Raw genomic sequence first — 26,712 nt, 5'->3', positions numbered from 1 at the left:
GAGGAAAATGAGGATTGACATGAAAATGGACACAATGCCTTTACCTTTGAGATCCAAGATCAGACATCTCAACCTGTCCGGACCATGGTAACTAGATCTGTTCCTGGAATACATAAGCCTAATCTTAAGTATGATAACCTTCATGACTTGTATTTTGACATTCCTAAAGAGAACACCAGTGTTGATGTTGCTCTTAAACATGATGGCTGGAAACATGCAATGGATGAAGAAATGAGAGCCCTTAATGAGAATCAAACTCGTAAGCTCGTCCCATATGAACCTTACATGAATATAGTAGGGTCTAATGGGTCTTCAAAACCAAGTTGATAACAGATGGAACCTTAGACAAACTAAAAATGTGTCTTGTTGAAAAGAGGGGGATTATTTTCATGAGACTTGTCACCTGTCATTTGGCCTGCTAACTTTCAGTTCAACATTCGGGTCATTCTTTCCATTGGGCTGTGATTGTTTCATTGTGAAGTTGAGATTTGCGGTGATTTACGGTCTCATATCCATGGATTTGAGGTTGAATCATCCCCCTTCCAATTTAACCTTAATACATGGTTGTTAACATGTAGCATGGATTTAAAATCCTTACTGCTGAGGATCTCCCAAAACACACCTTTTTATGCAACTTCATATCTAAGATCTGAGGCTATCAAATGCAACCTTATTGTTGTTTATGATTGGGAAGTGAGGAAACTTGACACAAAAAATGTTTTTAGCATGGGAATCTTAGTGAAGATGTTTACATGCAGCAGTCCCCAGTACGAACATTCTTTTAAATGTGATTATGTCTGGAAATTGAAGCATTCTCTTTATGGCCCTAAACAGGTATCTAGGGCTTGGCTTTCAATTTGAGCATATTTATTCTTGATTATGGCTTCCAGTCAAGTGTAGCAGATCCGTCTATGTTTGTTTTTTGCAAGACTGGCAGCACCATTGTATTATCATATATGTGGACAACATGATTCTCCCTGGAAGTTTTAAAATGATGATTGAAGTTTTTTCAGCAGCTTAAAAAGGAGTTTCTGGTCAAGAGTTTTGGATGACTCTAATATTTTTTGGGCTTTGAAGTGACTTGGACTTCACATGGGCTATTCCTAAGCCAAGACAAATATGCTAAATTTGTTTTAGAAAAAGCTGGAGTGGTGGATTGTAAGCCTGCTAATACTCCCATAATTGCCACAATTTTTTTTGAACAAGAACAACATGGCGAGCCATATTCAGACCCAACTCTATATGGATGAGTTCTGGGATCCTTACAATATTTAACTCTCTCCTGTCCAAATATCTCCTATCCGGTCAATTATGCTAGTCAATTCATGAAGCAACCTCTATAGGGGCATTTTCAAAATATCAAAAGAGTCCTCTGATATATTAAGCGAACAATTAACATGAGATTTCTTGTACTCTCTCAAAGTAATTTTCAACTAAGGGCCTTTGTCGATTCTGATTGGGCAGGATGCAACCAAACTCAACAACCAACTTCAGGGTTATGCATTTCCTTTGAATCTAATTTTATAGTTTGGAGTGTGAACAAAATAGTGTCGCTCGTTCAAGCACCGAGGCCAAATATGGAGCAATGGCATCCACCGCAGCATATTGTTCCATAAAAGGTGGATTGGAAAAGGAGCTTAACAAAATTGAAAGAGAAAATTATGCATGCCAGCTTGGGAAACTTGATAATCCTGAGAGACACCTTGAGAAACCATTTTCAATTTCTCATTCAGATCTTATTTCAGAAAACCATTTTTCTTGTATGAGTTCTTCGTGGATGTAGGCTTTCTCAAGCTGAACCACATACATCAATTTCACCTTTTTGCTTGAATTTCTTTATTATCATCTAAACAAAAACCAAACTTCAAAATTTGAAAGCCTGGTTTTTGTCATGAACCAAGTTTTCCAAAATTTAAAAAAAAATCAAGGTAGCATTTAGATGACACACTAAGAAAAATGGTTTTATGAAAAATAACTTAAAAAAAAAATTAATCAGTTTTAAAAAACTGGTTTGTGTGTTTGTTAACAATAGACCGAGACACAATTTTCTGTGAATAACCTAAAGGTGTCAGGTTATTCACTCCCTTTTGAAAAATTGTTTTGCCAAAAACAAGTTTTGGCAAAACTCTTTTTGGTGTCATCCAAACGCTCATGAAACGGTTTTTTGAAGGCAAAATTATTGTTTACCTCCAAAGAAGGCTTTTGGGTGTTATCCCAAACGCCCCTTAAGTTTTCACAATGTTATATGGAAACCAAGTTTTTGAAGGAATCACCACTATAAACGGCTCTAAGAGCTTATAAACCATAACTCCTAACCTTAACCGTAAAACTAAACCAAAAAATCACACTTGCAAGTCTTAATATTTTGACTTGTGACTTGCCCAACTAAGGAAAAGGAATTAACTGAACTTTTAGTGTCCGTAACACATAATATCCATGTTTTTCTTCAGCCGAGCTTGTCCATATTCCAATGTAATGTTAAACTCATAAATCCCATTCTAAAGCCTTATGCTCTCAAAAAGCCCTTTGCCATAAGTACTGAGTCACAAACCTGCTCTGACTCCTCAATAAGCTTAAAATATCGGCCCAAACCTCAAATCCTAAACCTCACGGCTGGATGATTTAGTTTTCTGCATAAAAAGCTGGTGGATTACATAAATATTCATTCTAGGTGAGTGGGGGTTTCTAACCACCCAGAAGGCAGAAGCCCCCATCTAATCCCTCATCTTTTTAGGGTACATAGCTTGCTTTTGGTGCCTTGAGATACCGCCCCAATGCGCATTCTAGTTAAGCGAGGGTTCCAGCTACCCAAAAGGGGGAAGCCCCCGTCCAACCCCTCATCTTTTTAGGGGTAGATGACTTGGTTTCGATGCCTTGGGATACCGCACCCAATGCATTTTAACTTGGGTGTTAGTGACATTCTTTTTGCAACACATATAGTTGACGCCCCATAATTCAAAACAAAAAACTCATTTATTCATTTATTTTCATTGGAGTTTGTCATCAAATTAACAATCCATTTTATCATGACATTTTTATTTGCAGTAATTAGGATGAAAAAACCCATATCCATCATACCTTGTTCTTTCAATCCTTCTGGTAAGGATGCCAATATATATGATTTATACCTGATATTTAACCAAAATTTTCTGAAAAATTGAAAATAAAAGGAAATTCAGTATCCGATTAAGAAATCAAATCAGATTCGGATTCAAAAAATAGCAACCGATCAGATTTGGATTCAAAACACATCCAATCAATTCGGATCAGTAATTTTAAATAAATATCCCACATCAAATGGTCTTACATTTTGAAACTGGTCAGATTTAGTTCAAAATTCAGATTTGGATTTCGATATGAATGTAAACTTAGATTCAGATTGGATTCAAATTTGGATATGTCTTCCTTTATTCTCATTTGAATCTGATTTCAAATCTAAGTGTATAAATATCTGAAAAAACATATAAAGTAAGAATATATCTGATTCGAATCCAATCAGGATATTTCGGTGAAATTATTTTCCAATTCATTTTGATGGCGTGGAAGTAAGTGGTAGGAGTGGAGAAAAATTTCATTTTTTTTCGAAAATTTATCCCGAGCCATCAAAAAATGGGAAAAGTTCGTGAACCGGATTTTATTTCGTGACAAAAGGTGGGGCCTCGAGGGGTCGGTCCGACTTCTTTGCTGAGATTTTTTTCCCTTGCTGGTTGCGGCGTCATCTTACACGCAGAACAGCAGCGCGCCGCAGCCCATTCTCCTCTCCCTCTCCGCAGCAGAGCTCCACGCCTCCACCCGAGCAGTGCAGCCGCGAGCCTCCCGTTCCTCTCTTTCTCGCAAGGTAGCGTCTCTCTCTCTCTCTCATTCTCTCTCTTGTTCCCCTCTCCAAGTAGGCCTCTCTCACTCTCACTCTCACTTCTGTCGCCCTTTTCTACTGCGTGTGAATCACTTGACAGCACAGCGCGGCAGCCAGAGGAAGCAGCAAACGCAATAAAACCCTATCCGCTTTCGCTGGCAGGTGACTCTTTCTCTCTCTCTCTCCCTGTATCTCGTCCAGTGCATACATGTGACGAAAGGGTCCTGATTTTATTTCTTTTTATACTCCAGTTTTCTTCTTCTCTGCATGTGAACTTACCAGCTGCAACTGTATTAGCGCGTAATAAATAACTGATAGAGAAGGGACAACCTGTACACGTTTTTGCAGGCAATCTTAGCAGACGAGATAAGCGCGTAATCAAAATGCTTTGTTCTCAGCATAAATATACGGCCTAGTGATCTTGAGATTGGACGCACTTTTGCAGGTAATGTAACTGTTTAAAACATGTTGAGAGTAAACTTCTGAAATCATTTGTCGCAGAAATTTTTTATTTTCTTTGTATGATGGCTCTATTCAACGGGTTTTACTGCTTTTTCTTTGTTGTATATAAGTGGTCATTGGATCCTTCGTGGTCTATCTACGTATATGTTTTACTGTTCCAATGCACACTGCATATTTTCTAGACAATCTTGATGTAGTATTTCCATGGCATTGAATGATAGAACTTGTATATATGTGTGTTAATCTACTAAAGCCTTTTGAATACAATTCGGCTAGCATCTACTGCAACATAATGCTAATAATATACTAGCTCTTGATTTTTCATAGTTTTAGAGATAGAATCGGTTACTGTATAATAAGTTGACATGTACTTGATATAAAAATTTCTTCCAATTTGTTATATACTTCATGATACTTATGAACTTAGTATACATACTTATATGCTAAGTTGACAGCATGCACTTTTGTTTCTTATATATTTCATGGTGCTCATCAATTTGATAATTAATCATCTTTAACAAGCGTAAGAGTTAAAGATTACTTCTTTATTAGGAGCCACATCTTGGACTTGACTCATTAGACCTGAAGCCATAGGTCTAGACGTCGAAAAGGTTGGTGCCAACCAGAAATATCATCAGTTAGATTGAATTGCTGTAGGCCTTATTTATTTACTGATCACCAGGTTATATGCAAGAGGAAAACACTATAAAGTATAAAGACTCAAAGAGAGAGAGAGAGAGAGAGAGAGAGAGAGAGAGAGAGAGAGAGAGTTGAATTTATGGGAATCTGGTTGGGAAAAAGGTCATCCAGACATCCACCAATCGATGAATGTTGAACAAAGTGTATGACCAGATTTTTTTTATCTCATCCCGTTTCATCAAACACAAAACAGAATATCAAGGACACTTTGTTTGTGCGTATAAAACATAAAATAATTTTGATAACTTTTTTTAGATACTCATACCATAGCTTTTTTTTCAAGAAAACCTATCCAATAACACTTTGTTGAAGGTATGATGCACTACCTGAGAGAGAGGTGGTTGGAAGTCATTGCCTTTCCACTTTAACTTCTGTTTCTAGATGATGGGCACATATCAATTCTTTTCATTTTGAAACTTCTTTCATGCTTTCCTTCTCTGCTTTTTTCTGTTTCATGGACTTTCATGACTAGGTTTACTGATCAAATCACTTTATCTTTCCTCTTCTTTGCTGAGGTTTGGTGTTACGTGTTCTTGTTTTGGAGTGGCTGAGGTAATTTGTCTGGATTCCTAGGCTTGTTGTGTGCCATGGTGATGTCAGGCTGGCGAAAAGAAACCAGGTGGTTCATGATATCTGAAGCAAGCAGGTGGTGGGGCTGGTGACTATTTGCGAAGGTAAGATGACTGAGCCTCACTTGTCTGTTTGACAAATTTTGTTTGCTTGGAATTTTGGGTTTCATACTATGTCACCTGATGCATAGTGCGGGTGTGGATGCGGTAATTTTTCAAAAAAAATTAGGTGCAGGTGCAGCAAGGATGTATATATATGCGTGTGTATATATGTATATATATCATTTGTTACATAGTTATTTAACTATTTAGTAACCTTATTTATTAATATTTTTATATAAATTTTTGCATTGAAAATAATTTAATTATATGCACATGTAAAATAGTGAGTTTTGGCTTGGCTTGGCTGACCGAACTGAATGTGCTGTGTTGGAGAAGCACCAGCACCAACACCAGCATTGACATGGGTGTCGTAGCTATTTAGAAGCACCCATGTGACATAGGTTTCATACATGTGACTTTAGGAAATTTAAGGTTGTGTAAATTATTTAGCTGCTTTATATTGAGTTATTTTTTCATGTGTAGTTGTTTTGGGTAGTTCTAGAGATAGATGTAAGCTATGTCACATAGGTACGGGTGCGGGTGCCGGTACGGGTACCGGTGCGGGTACGGGTACGAATCATTTTCCAAAAACTTGGGTGCGGGGGTACGGCCGTACACACATATATAAATAAATAAATAAATAAATAAATATATATATATATATATATATATATATATATATATATATATATATATATATATATATATATATATATATATATATATATATATATATATATATATATATCAAAAAAATTACAAACAAAATAGCATATTCATAAATCATTAAATCATGATCCAAAATTTGTAGATACTAAGAATTTCAAGACAAAAAATCTGTCTGTTGGGAGTTCCAAGGGGCGAAAAGGCGAGGAATGAGAGGGGCAAGGGGGGAGAGGTGAGAGGATGAGAAAGGCAAGAGGGGTGAAAGGGGCGAGAAGGCAAGGGACGAGAGGGGTGAGGGGGGTGAGGCAAGAGGGCAAAGGCATCGTGCGAGAGGGAGGGAAAAAAATGGTTTTTTAAAACGTGCAATGGACGATTTTGGACTCGGTCAACTTTGACCGAGTCTGAAAATGGTCAGATTCGACCTCGGGTACTTTGACCGTACCCGACATGGTCAACGCCGCACCCAGGCCATACCCGACGCCGTACCCGTACCCGTACGGGTGTCGTACCATTACGGTACTGGTACTGCTCCGTTGGAGCAGTACCCGTGTTACATAGGATGTAAGTATCTACTCTTGCCAGGTGATACATGTCAATGTATATCTGTGCAAGCCGGTGCTCAAGAATTACAAAATCAAAGTGGAGCTTGATGTTATAAACTGAATGTATAAATCATTTCAATGTAATTTGTAAATCTAGGTCAATCACAATCCTTCTGAAATGATACTCAGTCTTTGTACCAATAGCTGTTCGAGTGATACATGCTTATACACACTTATGCATACAAGGAAGTGGTGCTTGATGTTACAGTACAATGCATACAGTACAGTATTTCTATTTAAGTCAGGGAACTTTATTTTGTATTAGTAAATCTAATTGTGAAGAAAATCTATCTAGATGCTGTCTTGTTGACAAAATTTGTTTGGTGTGCGGGGATGTTACTAATGACATAATTCAAGCTCAACTATCAGTTCCTCAAATGCTAGTATAGTTAGTGATTGAGTAGAAACATTGTTTCATACTAGCAAGTATGTAATTGGTTCCATCAAAGATGTAGAAAGACGGGAAATGGAACTGATTTCTCCTGCTCCAGTGTCGAGCAGCTATCCTAATAACTGCAGGGTACAAACTACAAACAATGTAAATCATTGTAAAGAAAAAAAAAGAGAGCTAGAATTTTGTATTGTGGGGGCATTGAAGATGAGAAATGCCAATACTACTTTTCAGATAGGGACATGGAGTCATCACATACAAACAATAAATTCTGGGAAAGCCTGCTCAGCAACCAACTTAAGAATATATACTGCAGAATCTACTTAGAGATGACCCTCCACTACGTTTATAGTTTGACCTTCTCCTTCTTTGCTCAGTTTGACCTCCGACTAGGTATACTGTTAATTGTTGTTGTTGGTCCTGCTTGTAAATTTTAGTTCACTTCACCTTGTATTGCTTTCAAGGGCATTGCTTGCTCAGTGGATGACAGAAGGAGAAAAGGTTTTCCTCTGCGGAAAACCGGCAGCCTCCAAGCCTTAGGCGTGCCGTAGTCTCTATCAAGTATGAGCAACCTTCTTACATGATGAAAAGTACATGGTTAATATATAGATAGCATACCTGCCATTTCATAGATGCAGATGATGTATACAGACAGTGAGCAGAACGTTGGATCTGGACTAAATCCAGGTCCAAACCCAAAAAATACATATAAATAGGACATTTTTCAACTAGTTGGTAAACTAAGCGATCAGAGTGGAAGCAAGGAGCAACTAGTAGGTCTGACTAGCTGCTAACTTGCTAGTTTATTGATAAAAAAGGTATCTGGTATCCTACCCCATATTTCTTTGTATTGATAAAAAGGTATCTGGTATCCTACCTCATATTTCTTTATATTGATAAAAAGGTATCTGGTATCTTACCCCATATTTCTTTATGGAAGAAACAGTGTGAAGTATGAAGATGTGGATTAGTTGCAAAAATCATTCGGTTTCTGGTTGGTTTTGACAAGATCAAGAGCCTGTTAGTAGAAAAAGCCTGGATCTAGTCAATGTGCCTTAAAGCCAATAAGAAGTCTTTAGATGCATATATTTTTTGAGTGCATTTACAAGCTCTAAAAAGTGCCAAACTCAACGAGCTAACTGCATTGCCTAAATAGCCATAGCAGGTGGTAGTGTCATACTTGTAGTTATTGGGGATTTATTTGCATTAGGTGTGGTCCTGATCGTAAACCTGGAGAGTTTCATCAAGTAAATAGAACACATAACTTTTAGTCTGCATGGTTTGATTGAGAAGAAGAAGGGTTGCAGCTTTTCATGTTTTAGGTGTAGTATGTTAAACTGCCATTATCATTTCTTTACCATGATTTGCTTCTTTCCTTAATGTTGTAAAAGCCTTTGGATTTCCTGGAAGGAATTGTCTGGAATGATGACTTTTGACTTTAATTGTTTCATACCTAGCCAGGTGGTTATGCATTTTTTTCTAATCCATGCAATCTTTCATTCTATGTAAGATATGGTGTTATATTATTCATTTTTAGTGCTAAACATGAATGTGTCTGTATGTTTTTTAAACTTATGTTTTCCATGTCCTAGTCTGGCTAGCTAATGCTGTTCTAATCTGTGGATGGATATGGATTTTGTGTATGTCTTGGGGTCATGTTTACATGTAATAGGTTCGCTTTTTATAAGTGCTCTACTCGTCGTTTCTCATTCCAATTTTCTCTGTGGATTTTAATGTGACAGGGTCCACAAATAACATAGGGGCTCCTCATTCTAATCATCAAATTACTGGAATGGCCCCCAAAAAAAGGAAGGTTAGGAAAATCTGTGATTGATAAGTGGTCTTCTTTATTATCCTGTGAAGGGGTAACTATAGGCAGTAAAAATTTACGTTTATTTTTCCACTATTCATATCCATTCCAGCATAGTAGGTCTCATTTGAGAGATTTTAAGAGCTATGACCTTTCTAATCCACTCGCAAATTATCTCTTATTGTTATGCTTTATCTTGTTTCTGGGGTGGGGAAAATATTTGAACCATGAGGGTATTTTCAAATTGCAGTTATTCCTGGTCTAGTGGCATTAGTCAAGCTGAACTTTTTGGTTCAGTTGCAATACTCCTCTTCTTTCACGTGTCTGAAAGATGCCAGTTTCATTCTCTTACTCATTTTTATTAGGAAGAAATGAGCAATAAGGAATCCTTTAGATGTCTACCCATTTGGCCTGTAAGATGCTCACCAGGTTACTTGCAAGAACCACCAGTCTTATTGTTTCTTATGAAAAACATATTAAAACTGAAAAATGACTTAAGGAACAAGTTCTGAAGTTGTAGATTATCAGGTGGCTATGGTGCTATTGCTAGTCAGAGTTTTAGCTTTTGCTTGTTTTTGCCAATTTGTTGCTTTCTGTAGGCCTTGGTTAGACCTTTAGCTTATGGTGAACTTTTAACTGAGTCCAGATGTAAGGTTTTATCTCGTTTAGTTTAGTAACATTCTCCCCTTTCTGTTCAGTTGACAAACGTGTATATTTTGTTGCTTCTCACTTAAATTTCATTAGCTGATCTAAATTTATCTTTTCCCAGATGTACCCCAGTCCTGGGTCTGAAAGAAAGTCTCAAGCTCAAGAACAGAAGGATGCCAGTGTCCGGGGGTATGGTATTGGCAAAGGCTTGATGACGCTATGGCGCATGTCAAATCTATCTGAAACATTTCCAGCTATTGAAAATATACGCCTAGCAAGTACACATAATGTAAGTTTCTACTTCGTATGTATTGCGGTTATTTTGTTGAAATTGCTTGAATGGATGTTCAATAATACTTAAGAACATAAATCTCGTAACCAATATTCATTTCAATGTCGAATAGTCTTGCATTGTTCTGTTTAAACAGTACAGTTTGTGCTCTGGGGATGTCAAAGCATTCATAATGACAAATAGAAACATCTTAATCTACAAAGTTGCAGCACAATCATGTGAATATGCATGCATTTCACGGATGCATATGCATTTTAATTACAGCATTGTATTATATTTGCAGAAGAAGAGAAGACCAGGAAATAAATTATGCAGAAAGAGGAAACAAGCTATTCAGAAAAAAAAGGTATATACTTGTTTTCATGTTGGATTTGCTTTGGAAAGGTATCTACTCAAGATTTTCCTTCACTATTAGATTTTTGTTTCGAGAATGAATTCCAATCTTAATTTTCTGTTTCTCACTCATATCACTTTTCCCAAATAATCATGAGAGTGTCATGAAGATCTATGAGGAAACAAAGCACTTATATTCTACTATGTTGTCAAGGCATCACCTAAGCCATGTCTAGGTGTGGACTAAGCGTGAGTCCACACCGATTGCCTAAGTCCACCACTTAGGTGATGGGAGATGTGCTGGCGACTAAGCGCTGGCCTAGGCGCCAGCACGCCTAGTCCATGGGAAGTGGAAAGTCACCTTCCCTTTCAATTAAAGTTTCTTAATTGGTTATGAAATAGAATTTTCGAAACTGTTGAAGATTTATTTCATTATATATTGTACTGTGCATTGAGTTATATATTGTTATGAACTTTATTTTGTATTCATTACGTATTTTTTTGTATTGTTATGTTGATTATGCTGTTATATGTATATATTATATACTGTTAGCCTGTTATATAATATGTAGTATTGTGATATATGCTACACGTGTTAGTAATGTTGTGTACTTATATGTATTGTTACTATTATGTACTGTTAGCTTTTTTTATTATATTACATCTTATTTAAGTACAGTTTGCTACACCTGCGATACCATGTAACTTATATATAAATATATTATGTAACTAGTCTATCTGTTTTATTTGTGTTTCTATTTCTGATTTCAGTTTGAATTGTTCATTTGTTATGTTTCTCTTTCTGTTATATGACTGTCTCTGAACTGAGTTCTGTTATAGACTAGTTCAGGATGGTCTTGTGCCACTAGTGAATCTGTGTTCATTCAATCTCCCACACAAACGGACAGTGAGAATGGCATGAATTTTGGGCCCAGGTAGCACAAAATCATTTCAGCATGAGGGTGTGCCAAAATAGCCTTCTGGTGCATAGAAAAGTAAGAAGTAACTAGCTAAAATCTGGGAAATGCTGAGAAATTCGAGAAGAAAAATTTTGGGTGTCTACAAGTGCTTTATATTATATATAATTGTTTAGTTAATCATAATAAAAGTTCAAATACCCACACTAAGGAATTTTGCAATGGTTTCATCTTCTAATTCTAACCTTTATCATTATTTAGACATAAGACAATAAAAAAACCAAACCTTATGTTGTATAATTTCTGAACGTGGAAGATGTACAGACGTTGCTACACAATAGCTTGTTAAGGAAGTCACAAGGTGATATAACTACCTCAATCTTGATGGTTACCTTTTCAGAATTTCTAATTGCAGTATTATACTACTCAAAGAAATTGGAAGCCTTATGTTGTTATCAAGAGAAGTTTCTGAATGAGATTCTGTAGGATCATCTTGATAGTAGAGTTTGGGAGTCTCTTGAGATGTTTGATTCATGAGTTTGTTGTTTCACAATTTCATGTCATGTATGAAAATTCCAGGTGAGTTGCAGCCGAAAGGAAGATATCCACAGGGAAATGGACTCAGCACCATGTGAACTTGCAATTGAAAGATTAGAAGTGATGGAAAGGTTTAGTAATCCATTACTATTCATGGATGATGAAGAGCTAGAGGTGAGAGAATCTCGGGTAGATCGAAACAAAATAGCTTGCTCAGCTCGATCAGCTTACCATTGGAGACATAGTTGCACTCTTTGTAAAGGTTTGTTTTCCTGTTCATTTTCTATAGTATATCTTTGTTATTTCCTTTGCTGTGGACATGAAGATTTGTTAAAGTTTTATGTTATTTGAGAATGACATCATAATCTAATAACCTAATTCTAGATTATTTGGGAAGATTTCCCCCAACATCTGTCAATATGATATATCCTTTAGCAATGCGGCCCTGGGATTCTTCGCCTGAGATGGTCAAAAAGTTGTTTAAGGTAATTTAGCTACTTGATGTAAGCTTTTCATTCCTCAGTTCCTTGTTAGTTAATTTAATAGGACAATTTCTAACAGCTTTTGCAGTACTGCTCTCTAGACAAGCACAGTTTGTTTGTTATATTCTTAAATCTGGCAGCTCTTCATGTCGCAACTAATCACTTTCTCCATTGCGGTAGAAAAATTTCTTGAACTTGTGCTTGAACTGCCTTCTTATCTGATATAATTGCTTTCTTCGCTTGACACCAATTTGTTCTTGCTTTCTTTGTTTCTCATGGATCATTTGATTTTTATTAAGTTGAGGTTTTTTAACAAGTTTAGAATATACCATAAAATATGTCCAACATGCTACAGCATTTTTCTTCTCTATATATACTATGTAGCCTGTGAAGAAAGGATTTTGCTGGGTCTCTAAATCATGGCAGTTGTTTTATCACTCATGAGACTGAAGCAGATCATGGTTTTGGTTTGATCAACAACAAACTAACAAAAATGTTGAATGCTGCATTAGGTTACATGAAGTTACAAGCTAAAGGTTGAATTTGAAAATAACTGAAGATAAAAAGGTAAATGTGAAAGAAATATTTGACTAACACTGTTTAGACTGTTCTGTGATATTTGTAATCAAGGAAATGGCTCTGTCTGAATTACCATGCGAGAACTATGGACAACTGATGTTAGATACCAGATATGGGATCCCGGGTCGGATCCCTTGAACTGACCCATTAACTTGCATAAATAGGGTCGGCAGACCAGAACAAGGTTTATCGCAGTTTGGGAGGAGAAACACTAATATGAAGATTAGGGTTGAGTGTGTGCGTGTGAGTTTAGGGTTTCCTCTTGTAAGGGCTCATCAAGGTTGGCGGTGGCTAACAATGGTATTAGAGCAGGAACTCAGCTAGGTGTCGCAGGGAACGATCATCCATGGGCCTCTTCAACCAGACAAGATTCCAGAAGGCTATACGCTTATGCAGCTTGGATCCTAGGTATATGGCATTCCTAGCCCTGAGCCTTGGAGCTCAAAACCACTCAAAGCATATGATGAATACATCCATAACCTTGCGACCTTTGGGTTATGGCTGCAGAGACAATTCTTCATCTTCCTAGGGAACACTACCAGGAACTATGCTGCCCTGAAGGGGTTACCTTCTGGCCTGTTTGGCCCAAGGAATGGCCCTCTACGGTGGAGTTGGAAGAAGATTCTGAAAGATTGAATCAAGGTTATGTCACATAGGTACGGGTGCCGGTACTGGTGCTGGTACAGGTACTGGTTTGGACTATTTTCAAAAAACTTGGGTACGGGGGTACTATATATATATATATATATATATATATATATATATATATATATATATATATATATAACATAAAATAAGAATTCAAACAAAATAACACATTCATGATTCAAAAGTTATAGTTTCTAAAGAAGAAACCATTAAACAAAAATATGAAAACGCAACTCTGTATGTGTTTCTTGAGTGTAAATGGTGTAAAGAACAAAATTAAAATCCTAAATTTTGGATAGGAAAGGACTCAGTGAACTTTCATTGAGTTGTAAATCGGACGGATATGGTCCTGAGTACGTTGACCGTATCCGGTACTGTTTTGACCAGTACCCAAGAGGTACCCAGGACAGTACTAGTACCAGCACCAGTGTCGTACTTGACCGATATGGGTACGCTGCCTTTACGGCAGTACCCATGTGACAAAGGTTATTGGTGGTTAGGTATGAAACCAGATTGCGAAGGGAGTCGATTACAGTTCCCAGGGCCACGATGGGCACCTCCTAAGCACAAGCCTGCGCTGGAGATCAAGCAGCACTTGATTGACCGAATGTTAAGGCATCTAGAAGAATGTGAGCAAAAATGGTGAAAGGTAGAATATGGCACAACCCTGACGATGATTGTCGCAAGCATTGATAAGAAGTTGAAGAAGATGATGCTCATATCACAACCTTGAAGGAGAATGTGAACCAGAAAGGCGTCAACCGTGGATCTGCTACCACAAGGCAGGAAGAGTTAGGGACTAGCGAGAAGAAAGGGACACAAAAAGTGTCGGCGTCAGATTGTCCCTTCATTCCTATTAGCCGAGGCAAACAGGGCAACGTTGAAGAGTGGGGAGGGAGGTCACTAAGGCAGCCTATGAAACCTCTGTGGAAGGGAGCCTTGGACACAACCAGAGAGTATGGGGGAAATGCCTTGGGCAATTGGAGAGCCATGCCACCAACTGAAAATCTGAGGTGCGCTTCTTCCCTTTCCTCTAGACCTGATAGAGTTCTTTACATGCTATTGCGCCGCCCTCAACCATATTTAGGACTTATTGGATGGGAGATGAAGGAGGCAACCTGATGCAAGATGAAAGCATAACCAATTCATGTAACTGGATCTAGTTAGATTTTTAGTACTTGTAAATAGATCCAGATTCGTAATCCATCCCTTTCTCTATATAAAAGAACGTGGGTCATTTTGTAAAGACAGTCAAAAAAGTTGAAAGAAATGAAATGTTTTGTCAGTTTTTTTCTGTTCTTGTTTGTTTGATCATTTGCTTTAGTTTTAGTTAGTTTAAGCATAGTTTTAGCTTAGTTTGGAATGCAGTTTGATTAAGATCCGTTAATCTTAATTCTTCTTGCATTAGTTGGTATCAGAGCGAGCTTTTAAGAGGAACAAAATTCTGCCGTTAATGGAGGAACCAGTACAACAGATCTTAGATCTCATCGATCAAAGGATTGATGAGTTTAGGGATGAGTTTTAGGGGGTTGTTTTGTTCGATTTTGCAGAAAGCGCAGAGTTTTCACCAGGTTCCTGCTGTGAACAATAGTCACGCCATCTTCTCATTGGAAGCTGGAAAGGGCGAGTTTCAGCCGGATCTCCCTGAGAAAGGTGTTAGAGGCTTGGGGAGGACGTCAGGCTGTGAACTAGTTGCCATTGCGTCAAAGGAGGTTTCCATCAGAACTACTGCCGGAGACCCTTCATAGGGCATTGGTTCAGTCGAAGGTTGGGGCACGAGAACTCAACAACCCAAGATCAGGCGCCTCCTTCAACCTACACATGGGTGTCGCCCTCAACCTACAAGCAAAAGGCTCCTCCTACGCATGACTGGTCGACATTGGATCCTGCTACTGCCATGAGTGACCACTTGGAGAAGTGGAAGCCAGCCACCCTGTCATTGTCCGTCGACTCGAAGGAACTGAACCCATGGCCGACAGCGATGGAACGACCACTGAGCGCTCGATCGAACAGGCATCACCTCCAGCAGAAAACCTTGTCATCGGCGTGGGTATTCGACCGGCGGCATGGCAGATGCGGTGCTTTCGTCTCCTGGTGGACGTGGTGTGGGAACCGCAGCCAGCAACGACAATACCTTCACCCTTCCGTCTCCTGCTCGTATGGAAGACCTGTTGGCCCCGTCACTTGAACCAGCTCCGCCCGTTGGACTGCTGCCTGCCGGTGGACCGAATGCGACGGGCGGTCACCCTCCGCCACCTTCTCCCTGCAACAGTGTTGGGCGGGCGATGGTGGGCGCCCGCCCCTTCCTCACCTTTTTCTCCCTTTTGCTTGAGGCGGAAGGGAGAAACTGCCCGATGTTTCGGGCCGGTCCTTTATGGGACTGGTTCAAACGGAAATGGGTTTCAGACCCGGTTCGAACTTGTATCGCCATTCCGGGTTCAAGGATCGGGATCCAGACCCAAACCCACTTCTTCCACTTTCTTTAACTGGATCGGGTCCGGGATATCTCCAGGACCAAGTCCAAACTCAAGTTCCTTGTCCAAAGCCCCCTCCAAAACCACCACCTTGGCCTCGAGCAATGAGCGGGCCGCCGCTTTAGCATACCTAAGTGAGCGGTGAGATCTTTTGTTCAGCAGATCTAAACCTTATTCAAACCCTCTAAGGTGAATAATCATTTTGGCAGAATGAATTTAAACTCGTCGAGGATGACTCTTTTCCAACTAGGGTAGTCTGATGCAAGATGAAAGCATAACCAATTCATGTATCTGGATCTAGTTAGATTTTTAGTACTTGTAAATAGATTCGTATCCGTAATCCATCCCTTTCTCTATATAAAGGAACGTCGGTCATTTTGTAAGAGTCAAAAAAGTTGAAAGAAATGAACTTGTTTTGTCAGTTTTTTTCTGTTCTTCTTGTTCGTTTGATCATTTGCTTTAGTTTTAGTTAGTTTAAGCATAGTTTTAGCTTAGTTTGGAATGCAGTTGGATTAAGATCCGTTAATCTTAATTCTTCTTGCATTACAACTAGTGAGAAATTGGAAAGAGAGATGGGGCTGAGTCCGATTGTTGTCTCCAAGGCTTTCTCGATGTACATCGAGTGGACGAGGAAGTTGCAGTTGGATAGGGAATTAGCAATCCAAGCCATCAACCTTCCCTCTGGAGCCTTGATGTTATCACTCTGCCCAACGTTATTCATGTTGATGAAGGTTGCGCTGGACACATGGGGCATAGTGGTATGGGGGAGAACAGAAATGAAGGAAAAAACTGGCAATAATCAGCACTATCTCACCAGATGGCTAGTGAAGCCCAGTGCTCTTACGGCAGCTAGGGACACTTGTCATACCCAATTTGTAAAAATAGGTGACTCATGGGACTTTCTACTTGGTGCCTATCCAGAAATTGCCATGGTACCCTTTGGACTCTACCTGGATGAAGGCCTCAAGAGAAGATAATGACTGATTAAAGGAAGGGCAGACTCCATGTCCTCTCTGTCTAGTAAAAAATATAGAAAGCTTCATGAAGTGCGCCACATGTGTTTGGTGTTAGATTGTCGACACACAATGGTAATTCAAGTTTGTTACATGAAGAAAATCATGAGAAGAATATTTTTTTATCACAGATTTGGAAGAGGTTAGGCAATGATTTCTTCAATCGTTGGATCTTTTTACAGAGAACTTACCTAAGCCCTTCAAGAAGGAAGGACCCTGTCTTTTCTTGACGACAAGGTGAAGAAGAAATTGGTTGTCAACTCGAAGGAGATGGAATCTACTCTTATTGGGCAAATAGTTGAGGGGACTGGCACCTTAGAAGTTATACAAGTGGAGAAGCAGCATGCAGGGACTTTGTTGGCCCATTTTTCACTTCTAGTGCATCTGGCTACTGCTGGAAATAAGAATGGCGGGTGCAAGGTGGAGGCGTCCATTTGTCATTTTGGTGCACGAACCCAAACTTTAAGGCCAATGACTGTCTTGTATTATTGTTGTAGCAAGGAGTTGTATGAACTTATGAAGTATGGAGGAATTTGGTATACTGTGTACTATCATAGCATGGAAGCACGTCAACGAACAAACTCGAATGGCAAATTAATGGAAAACAACCAGCATAAAGACGTTGGAAGATGCACAAAGTATCATTGAAATGTGTCTTGTGTACTGCTCATATTACACCGGTGACCGGAGCCAGTCCACACTTCTAAGATGATAAATTCTGCTACTTCTGCATCGATGCCCAATATCTGCTATGTCAGGGTCATGGCTGTAGGTATTCACCATCCTGGAAAAGCAATTGCCGATTCACCATTACCTTGTTTGGATTGGCAACTTAAGAAAGGTGACAGCAGGGCGAAAGGAAACGATGCAACCACAGAATTAGAACATTTGCAGTCTTCATGGGAGACAATTTTGGACCTGCTGAATACTTCCAGAGGGAGCTTGGTTTTCCCAATTCTTGCTACTAACGTGAAGACAACAAATGGTTGTGTCACAAAGGGGAGAGTCACATTGTGGTTTGAAGGACTAAAGTCAGTTTCGAAGCCAATGAATGGGGTGCGGCCTGACCAACCCACTCCAAGAAAACCTTGGGGTAAAATGCTTGAGTTATGTTTGCACATATCTAATTTTCAATGCAATGAACGGTACAGTATGCTTTCAATCTGGGGTAAGGGCAAGGCTTCTCTACCTATGTTATGCCAGACTGCCAGTCAACTGGGTCTGCAAAGGACTCAGGGTGTAGGGGCTTTGTGGACAAATGGCTGAATAAAAATGTCACCATTCTAAGAAATCATTGCAGTTCTAATGTCAGCCTGTTTATTCGGGTGGAGCACATGGACCAGGCAAATTACAGACCGTCCTTATATGATGAAAAGGACAACTTATCATCCATTCGAGCAAGTGATTTCTCTCAACGTGATCACTTGGAGCCTGGAGACATACACAGGACATGCCCTTGATCAAACGGCTGGTCTTTACCTTGCCATGAGGCTCATGCTTAAATTATCTGATCTGAATTTTGCAGCAAGCTTGAGTGCCCTTGCACGGGCCCCAACAAGAATGGGCTTTAGCTTACTTACACCAAGGTGGGACATGGGTGGGAATGAAAATTTCAAGCCTCATGTGTTCGTCCATAAATTTACTCTAACACATGGAAGGAATTGGCCCTCCAGGGGCAGCATGGCAGTGAGGAGAGAGACCATCAACCAACTCACGGAGGAGTTGACTCAGCCAACGACCACACCTTGAGGACAACTTGCCAAACTTTACAGGTTCACACCTTCAGGAGAAGGTGTTTTCTTGAAGGGGGAGTATTGTTAGATATCAGATATGGGATCCTGGGTCAGGTCCCTTGAACTGACCCATTAACCCGCATAAATAGGGTCAGTAGACCAGAACAGGTTTTATCGCAGAACTGATCGGGTGTTCCTCTGGGAGGCGAAACCCTAATCTGGATCACTTGATAAGTTCAAGGAAAGTCCCCTGTAATTAAATAAAATATTGAATCAAGAAAATATTTGTCATGTCTCATTACTTTTGTCTTCTCAGTCAGGATGGTTAAAGAATCTGAAGATGCTGTTATTTAGAGGCAAAATACAAGTTCTCATCCACTTTCTTAAAAAGTAGCTCTACATAGCTTCCATTTTAAACTATTATATATATATATATATATATATATATATATATATATATATATATATATATATATATATATATATATATATGTATATATATATATTGATATCTTGAGGTACCCTGAATGCATTTAGATCAAGTTTGCTGAAGCTTTTAATTTTTTAATGCAGATCTTTCGTTTTTTATATAGTCATGCTGATGTTGTTGACACTCCCTCCTTCACATTGGATGAGTTTGCTCAAGCGTTTAAGCACAAGGTAAATGTGATTTGTAACCTTGATTTGTGAGAAATGTTCAGTCCTTGGCTCAAACTCGAAGCTTGTGGAGCCTCAAGTAATATGGTTTAGGGTTATGTGTGAACATGCATGTTAGTATATCCCTTCTTAGTACTCTAGCTTATCTCGTGCATAGGCTTGTTATTCTTGATTGCATGCTTTTTTCAGACTATGGTTCAGTTTGTTGGCTTCATTTGAAGCATGCCAGATTGTGATTATATATAAAAAACATATTGGTAAGTTTATCTAGTGTCAATATAAAAATGCGTCTTCAGCTGCTTAACCAAATGAATTTATCATCCATGAAATTAAACCCAATGTACAAATATGTGCTCTTGGGGCTAGTTCAGGTGCAGTGAGTGACAAACAAGAAATCGATTGAGCCATTGTCACAAATGTCACCAGCATTTTAAAAAATGTCATGACTTGTTGTTTTCAAGCCAGCCAAGAGCATAGGGAAAATGTTGTGGTCTTTCCAAAATATCTTTAGAAAATAAATAGTGTAATCTTGTAGCAAGAATATCATAATACTTGGCCTTTTTGATAAAAAAGCTTCTTGTGTCTTTTAAATCCTTGTTTCCTATTTAAAACCTATAATGCATGTCATAATTTTTTGGTGAGAAAATGGTAGAAAATAATTTTTTAATTTTTTTATTATATTCTTTGTATGATATATAATCTTTTGAATTTATGAGATTTTCCATATTTTTTTAGAAAATTTTCAAGAAAAGACTTTCTGAGAATGATATCTGTTGATGCTTATTTCAGAAAAAAAAATTTATGATAAAATCACTAGTATGAACTGTGCATCAAATTAAAATTCAGTTTAGTCGAATGAAGTCCACAGCAAGTGTGTACATTGTTCCGAAGCACCACAAACACTTGAGTCTCCAACAAGAAAATAAAACATGTAGAACCTATTACAAGAGTTCGAGCAGAATTAAAAATTAATTATAGCATACTAAAACCGAAAATTTCTAAAATTATATTCAAAGGTTGTTGGCTCTTTTCTGAGGTCGATTGGATTTCAATCTTTGGATAACACTTCCTCAAAAGCATGAATTCCCCTTTAGTTTTTTCTGCACCACATATTTGCACCTGCAGACACAGAAAACAAAACAAAACCAGAAAAAAGAAAAAAAAAGGAGAGCCAACTTGTAGGATCCTATACTCTTGAGTCTTGACAACTTTTTTTTTTTTTTTTTGCACTAACTACTAATGTAGTTAGTTGCTAATCTAAGAAACTTGTTGGTGCCTGTAAACATAATGATAAAGTTAAACAGTGAAGAAGCCATTTAAAATGCCTACAAAAAAACGATCACACTCTGAAAATTACCACCAAGGGTCCAGAATTAAGAACATCCTCAAGCTATATTCATTCTAACTAGAACAAAAAAAGGTAAAAACAAAAACTTGTAGAAATCTGGAGAAATAGATATAGCAAAAATCCGTCTTAAATCTATTATGCAGTTCAACAAAAAGTGTAGACCTACTCTATATTACCATAGTCAAAATTAGAGAACAAAGAAATACAAAAAAAAAGTATATCTAACACAATAATTAAATCCTAAACCACAACTGCAGAGTCTGAAGTTCAGCAGAAACAAAGCCTGCAAAACCAAAAATAGTCAGGAAAAAAACATCAATAATTTCCAAAATAAAATTAGAAAATTCTGTACTTTTGACCACTATTTCTGCTACCTACGTCACATAGGTGTGCGGTGCAGGCATGGCACCATTCAAAAAATCTTGGGTGCAGATGTACATATACATGTTGTGTGTATCGTAGACAGAGAGAAGGAGAGATAGTTAAAAGTAAAGATAAAGCTTCTTATTGTAATAAATAAGAACTTTAAGTTACAAAATAAAAGCTTGAAAGTTTAAAACTTCTAAGAAAACTTTGTAAACATGCCTCTTTTTATAAATAATAACAAAAAGTGGTTTAAAACAAAGATATCTTATAAACACCCTAACCCTTGTTAATCTCAACCATGGCCTACCTCTCCAGCCGCAGCCAGGTAAGTCCTTGTTCGTCCTCATCTTCCTTCTAACTTCCCCCTCCTCCTTGTCCTTCATGCTCCTTTTTTTTCCTGTTTTGGTGGGTACTGCTGCATCTGAGCAGCACCGCACCTGCAGGCTGCACCAACTAGTCTTGTCAGCATAGGTGCAGCACCCAAAATGGCAGGTGCGGCAACCATGATGGTGCGTCCATGTATCATAGTCTACAAGTATTGAGTTTAAGACACACCAAAGTTCAAGTGAAAATTCATTTGACATAGGCCAAAATCATCAAAAGAAGTATGACAAACAAAACCAATGCAGACCGAAGAACACAAAAACAAATTTCACTCTTAACTTGCAGAAACATTTAAACCTAAATCAAATGCTATAGACTGACCTGGTATTACGAAAATAGATAGGGAACTACCCTAGGGACAAGAATACAATGAAAACATAAAATATAATTATAAGAACTCGTTCTAATCTAAACCAGCAACCTACGGTCCTACAGCACTAAAAACACTAATTCTACAATCTAAATTTGTAAAGAGGAGTTAAAAAATTATTTAGAGTATCGGAAATTAAGTAAAAAACACAAAGATTAAGTAAACAATGCCTAAACTACTCGACCAATCTCTAACAGAAAACTGCGTCAATAGACTCAATACATGATTTACTTCTAAACTCAAATGTACTTTATAAACCTATGCCATTTCTTTGGGAGAATTGAACTATGATAACTAAGACAGTAATCTAACTACCTAAGCCAGAAAATGTGTGATCTATTATGGAATTTCTTAATTATTCTAATTTTCCAACGACTACTGAAAATTGAAGCCAGATAATGAGACCTTAGACTATGCCGATGGTTTTTCTTTTAAAATCCAATTAAAATTATACTCCTACCTAACTAAATTTTAACTAAATGCTATTCAATTGAGAACACACAAAATAAAGCAAAAATTTATCTACTTCAACTTTCTTGTTTAAATAGATCTGGCTGATCAAGAGGACATGGCCAGTTCGGCAGTTCCTTAAGTGGGGATCCGTAAATGGGGATTAAGGGATGACAGTATCTGTTAAAAGTTAAAACTGTATTTTTTTTAATACTACAATTTCATAAGAAAGCCGAAGACCAGACACTAATAAGTAATAATATACTAAAAAAAGGCACATCTTTGTGCAAAATGAATAAGAGAAAGTACAACTGAGTATGATCTCATCCTGACCAGGCTTAGGCTTGAAATAATGCCACCTTAAGAAAATTTGTTTTTAACACATAATAAAATTCAACACTATCCTGACTAAAACCAAAGTCAAACACCACAATAAAATTCAAAACTATTCTAGTTAAAACAAGGGTCAAGCGCCATGTTTTTGTGTTCTAATCATGCTTACAACCTATGGAAAAATACTTACCTAGGCTTATCTAATATGGAGAAGGGGGATAGAAAGGATAAGCTTCTCGCTGCTCTTGATTCAGATTGGATTGAGAAGAAGAAGTTGATGCCACCAGCCTTTTCACACATGTACAAAGCCACTCGGAAGGGTTTTTTGGAGCTGGAGGATGGCGCACACTTGGCTGCTGCTTCACTGGAGGGAGGGTTGAGGAGAAGACACCAACTAACTGCTCGAAGCATGGAAGAGAAGTGAGGATTGATGCCAAAGTGGGGGATTGTCAATCTTTAGGGATCTTGTTACCATCAACAAAATTTGGTGACAATGTAATGAAATACTTGAGAAATAGGAAGGAAGATCACCAAGAAAAAAAAAAGTTGTCTGTGTGAGAGAGAGGGAGGGGGAGGGGAGAGAGAGAGAGAGAAGAAGAAGACGAAGTAGTTGGATAGAGTAGATAATCCAACTGCTTAATATCAATCTAATTAATTACAATAACAACTATTTGACAATATGAACCCCAAACAAGAGATAGCTTAGACATCCTTATAGTAAACCATGATCTGTTTAGAAATTCATGTTATAGCATGAACGAAATGTGTGTGTGTGTGTGTGTCCAAGTGTAACTGCAATAGTTGCAAATATATGATTCACAAGAGGATGAAGAAGTAGATTGAATGCCTGTTCATTGTGTGTGCCAATACTTGAAGGGGAAAAAGGAAGTGCACATAACATATGTCAAATGCCTTTTTGGTAGATCCAAGATGAACGAAGAAATGTATTTTTATAGATACGGAACAAGCCATGGAGAAACTCAAGAGGTCATTTAAAAATGATTTATATGACAAGACCACAAGGGCTGTAGCTCAGTTCTTAGAGCACTTTTGTTACACATACACCTATACTTTTCAGCGGATCTCATGAAGCAATCAGAGACATTGTTCTTTCTCTTATTGAAATGAAATAGATGTTTTACTCTATCGATTTGAGAAAACAAGAGAAGAGTAGCATGACAAGTATGTGTTTGATTCAGTTCCAATTCAGACCGAATTTTAAGTTTTTAACAAATCATTGTTGTCATCGTCTTTTTAATTAAATACATTCATACAATTACATACATGCTTGTGTGCATTCCTTTGCTAGTATTAAGTTTTTTTTGTATCATATACTGTCTACCCACTGCTGCAGATTAGCTTTGTTACAGAGCCTTTGGTGCCTGATGAATTGATTTCACTGAGTTCTTTACTAATGGATTTGTTTCTGGAAATGTTCATGCTCTTAATGCTTTTTATCGATGGATTATGTGAAATATCATATGAATGTTGGCAGTTCTTAGTGTTGGAAAATGCAAGCTTACCTGCTACATTTTCGTGACCTCAGGTTGATTGAATTTGGATTTCAGGATTCTTTATTGCTTGGGGAAATTCATATGTCTCTGCTCAGCCTTTTGTTGACAAGCGTTGTTAATGAGCTTCAGAATGGAGCTCTTTCTTTGGCTTCTAAAGATTGTCAGTTCTATGCATTTCTTCAATTTGTAAGTTGAAAGTTGAAACTCAGAAGCTAAAGTTAATGACAATGGTTGCAGTACTTGTATTCTTTGTCTTGTATCGTAAGTTTTCTGAGTCAAAATAATGACAGAGGACTAAAAGATGAACACAAAGAAATGTAAGCTATTTTCTCATTCCTCCAAGTTCAAACTATTGCCATCTGCACTACCACCTTAACCCTCACAACCACCTTATGACATACAACCATCATCTCTGCAACCACAACTTCACTACTATTGCTGCTGCTGCTGACTCCACAACAATGGCACTGCTATTGTTGCCACCATCACTGGCAACAATACTTTTTGTCATCTTATCTTATCCTAACATGACCACCATGGTAGCAAGTACTACCACCACCATCATCGTTTTGACAATTACCATTACTAGCACCATTACTCTCACCACCCTCGCCATTGACCAGCCTCTACTTGTCATCATCATTATTGCTTCTGTTCTCGTCTGCTGATGCCATTTTGATCACCACAATTGGCATTGCTGTTGCCATGTCGGAACAGCACTTCACCTCTACTGCCATCACTAAAGCTTCATTACTGCTGCCACTGGAACCATTTCTGGCATCATGGCAACTGTTAGTGACAGTTGTATCTACCATTTCCATCCAGCACCTTGTCTCTCCTTGTTTCACTTCAAATAAGTTATCCAAACAATCCCCATCATTATAAGTTAAAATAAAAAATTTCTTTGAAAATGTCTTGTTTTAAATATAAACAGTAAGTAAAATTCAAATAGGTGTTCAGCTATTGAAGCTTTGCTAAATAATGTGCTAGCTATTGAAGCTTTGCTAAATAATGTGCTATCACTTGTCTGTTTGCATTGTGTCAGTGATCTTGTTTCAGTTGGATTTTCTTAATTTTATGTTTGCATTCAATGGAAGTTTAGCCTTCTTCTTAGAAGATCTTATCTTGCATGCACTTTGTATTTTTTTCAAAAACCATAACCATCAGCAGTCAGTGCTCATCTTGGTGCTTTATGATGCCAGAAACAAAATGTTGCATCAGCAGTAGCTAGTAAAATGTCTAGATTTTCTACTTCTCTGCTTCTATGGATATTGAAAGAAAACACCACACTTACGGACTTGCTTGTGTAATGTAATAGGTAAAACAACAAGAATCTGATATCATGCTGTGGAAAAAGTACCTGAATCCTCTTAGTTGGCCTGAAATACTTCGGCAGGTCATGCTGGCTGCTGGCTATGGCTCAAAGAAGAGTTCATTACTACAAGTTCAAAAAGATAATCACAAGGTACTATCAATGGTTTTTATTATCAGTTCATTACTGCAAGTTCAAATAGATAATCACAAGGTACTATCATTATTTTTTATTATCATTGTTATTATAAAATTCTGTATAATAAGACATAAACTAGCCATACAATTAACACTTCCTACAACTGATCTTCGTTGTGTTAATTCAAATTTCAATGTCATCTGTCTTTAGCTTGTAAATTCAGCATATTAAGTAGATGAAATTTGTCTTTAGAAATTCAGCATATTCAGTATATTTACTACAATTGTGTAATATACATAAATTTGTATGTCCTACACTGAAAATTTGATTAACGTGTGGTTTTGGTATCATTAAAGGATATTTGTGTAATATACACACTTAGCTCATGTCGATAGGTGACTCGGTACCAAGGTGCCACCTGATTAGTGGACAAAAATGACCCAGAAAGTCAGCCCTTGCTACCATAGAAAAAATGGCAGCGCCCAAAAACTCAACTGAATTGTGGACAATCAATAAGTGAACGTTCTCATCAGCATTATCAAGCTGTGCTGACCTAGTGAACACTTGATAAAAAACATGGAAAAATAGAGATATCAACCCTATGAGCTTAAAACAAACAAACTGCTGCTCAGCCAGCGCTAGCTTTGGCCCCACAATCCACATCTGACTCAGCCAAAACTTGGATGACTCGGCCTGGCCATCCTATGACTTGGCTGAGTCTTGATAATTCCTAGTTTTCCATTTTTTTTTAAAAAAAAAAAAAGTCTGGTTGAGGACCAAATTGAAGTCATGCTGTCAGTGGAGTCAATTCAGCTGGGTTTCTGAACTGTGTTTATCTGTAAATATTAGGTCGATGTGTCTGGATCTGGATCCAGGAATCTCTAATCTAGGTGGGGATTCTTTTATTTAAGCATATGCTGAAGTGTTTCAATAATAGCTCATTTTATTTTGTTTCTCTATTGAAGGGTATTCTTGTCAATAGCACGAACTGTGAGAGTATGTTTAATATTATTAATGGTTAGAGTTAGGA

At 37.9% G+C, this 26,712-nt stretch overlaps 1 protein-coding gene across 5 annotated transcripts in view; it reads left to right on the top strand.

Moving 5' to 3' along the window:
* The first annotated feature begins 3,690 nt into the window (after positions 1-3,690).
* Positions 3,691-26,712, top strand: part of LOC116265787 (homeobox-DDT domain protein RLT3) — a 43,241-nt gene continuing 20,219 nt past the window's right edge. For 3 of the 5 annotated variants that reach the window (XR_007574991.1, XR_004175198.2, XM_031646705.2), the window contains exons 1-12: positions 3,691-3,838; positions 3,954-4,015; positions 4,202-4,298; positions 5,588-5,688; positions 9,087-9,157; positions 9,924-10,091; positions 10,378-10,440; positions 11,924-12,143; positions 12,266-12,366; positions 19,384-19,470; positions 24,287-24,418; positions 25,551-25,697. Coding sequence is in view for 3 of the 5 variants with exons in the window: in XM_031646705.2 (XP_031502565.1) it covers positions 9,137-9,157; positions 9,924-10,091; positions 10,378-10,440; positions 11,924-12,143; positions 12,266-12,366; positions 19,384-19,470; positions 24,287-24,418; positions 25,551-25,697 (939 nt within the window). In the remaining 2 variants the exon portion in view is untranslated. Of the gene's footprint in view, positions 3,839-3,953; positions 4,016-4,201; positions 4,299-5,587; positions 5,689-9,086; positions 9,158-9,923; positions 10,092-10,377; positions 10,441-11,923; positions 12,144-12,265; positions 12,367-13,880; positions 14,604-19,383; positions 19,471-24,264; positions 24,419-25,550; positions 25,698-26,712 lie in introns of those variants that run through there. The other 2 variants (XM_031646706.2, XM_050080848.1) reach the window with 2 other exon arrangements.

The sequence above is a fragment of the Nymphaea colorata genome, chromosome 12 (assembly GCF_008831285.2).
Source record: "Nymphaea colorata isolate Beijing-Zhang1983 chromosome 12, ASM883128v2, whole genome shotgun sequence".
NCBI lineage: Eukaryota > Viridiplantae > Streptophyta > Magnoliopsida > Nymphaeales > Nymphaeaceae > Nymphaea > Nymphaea colorata.
This window is presented reverse-complemented; position numbering and strand designations above follow the sequence as displayed.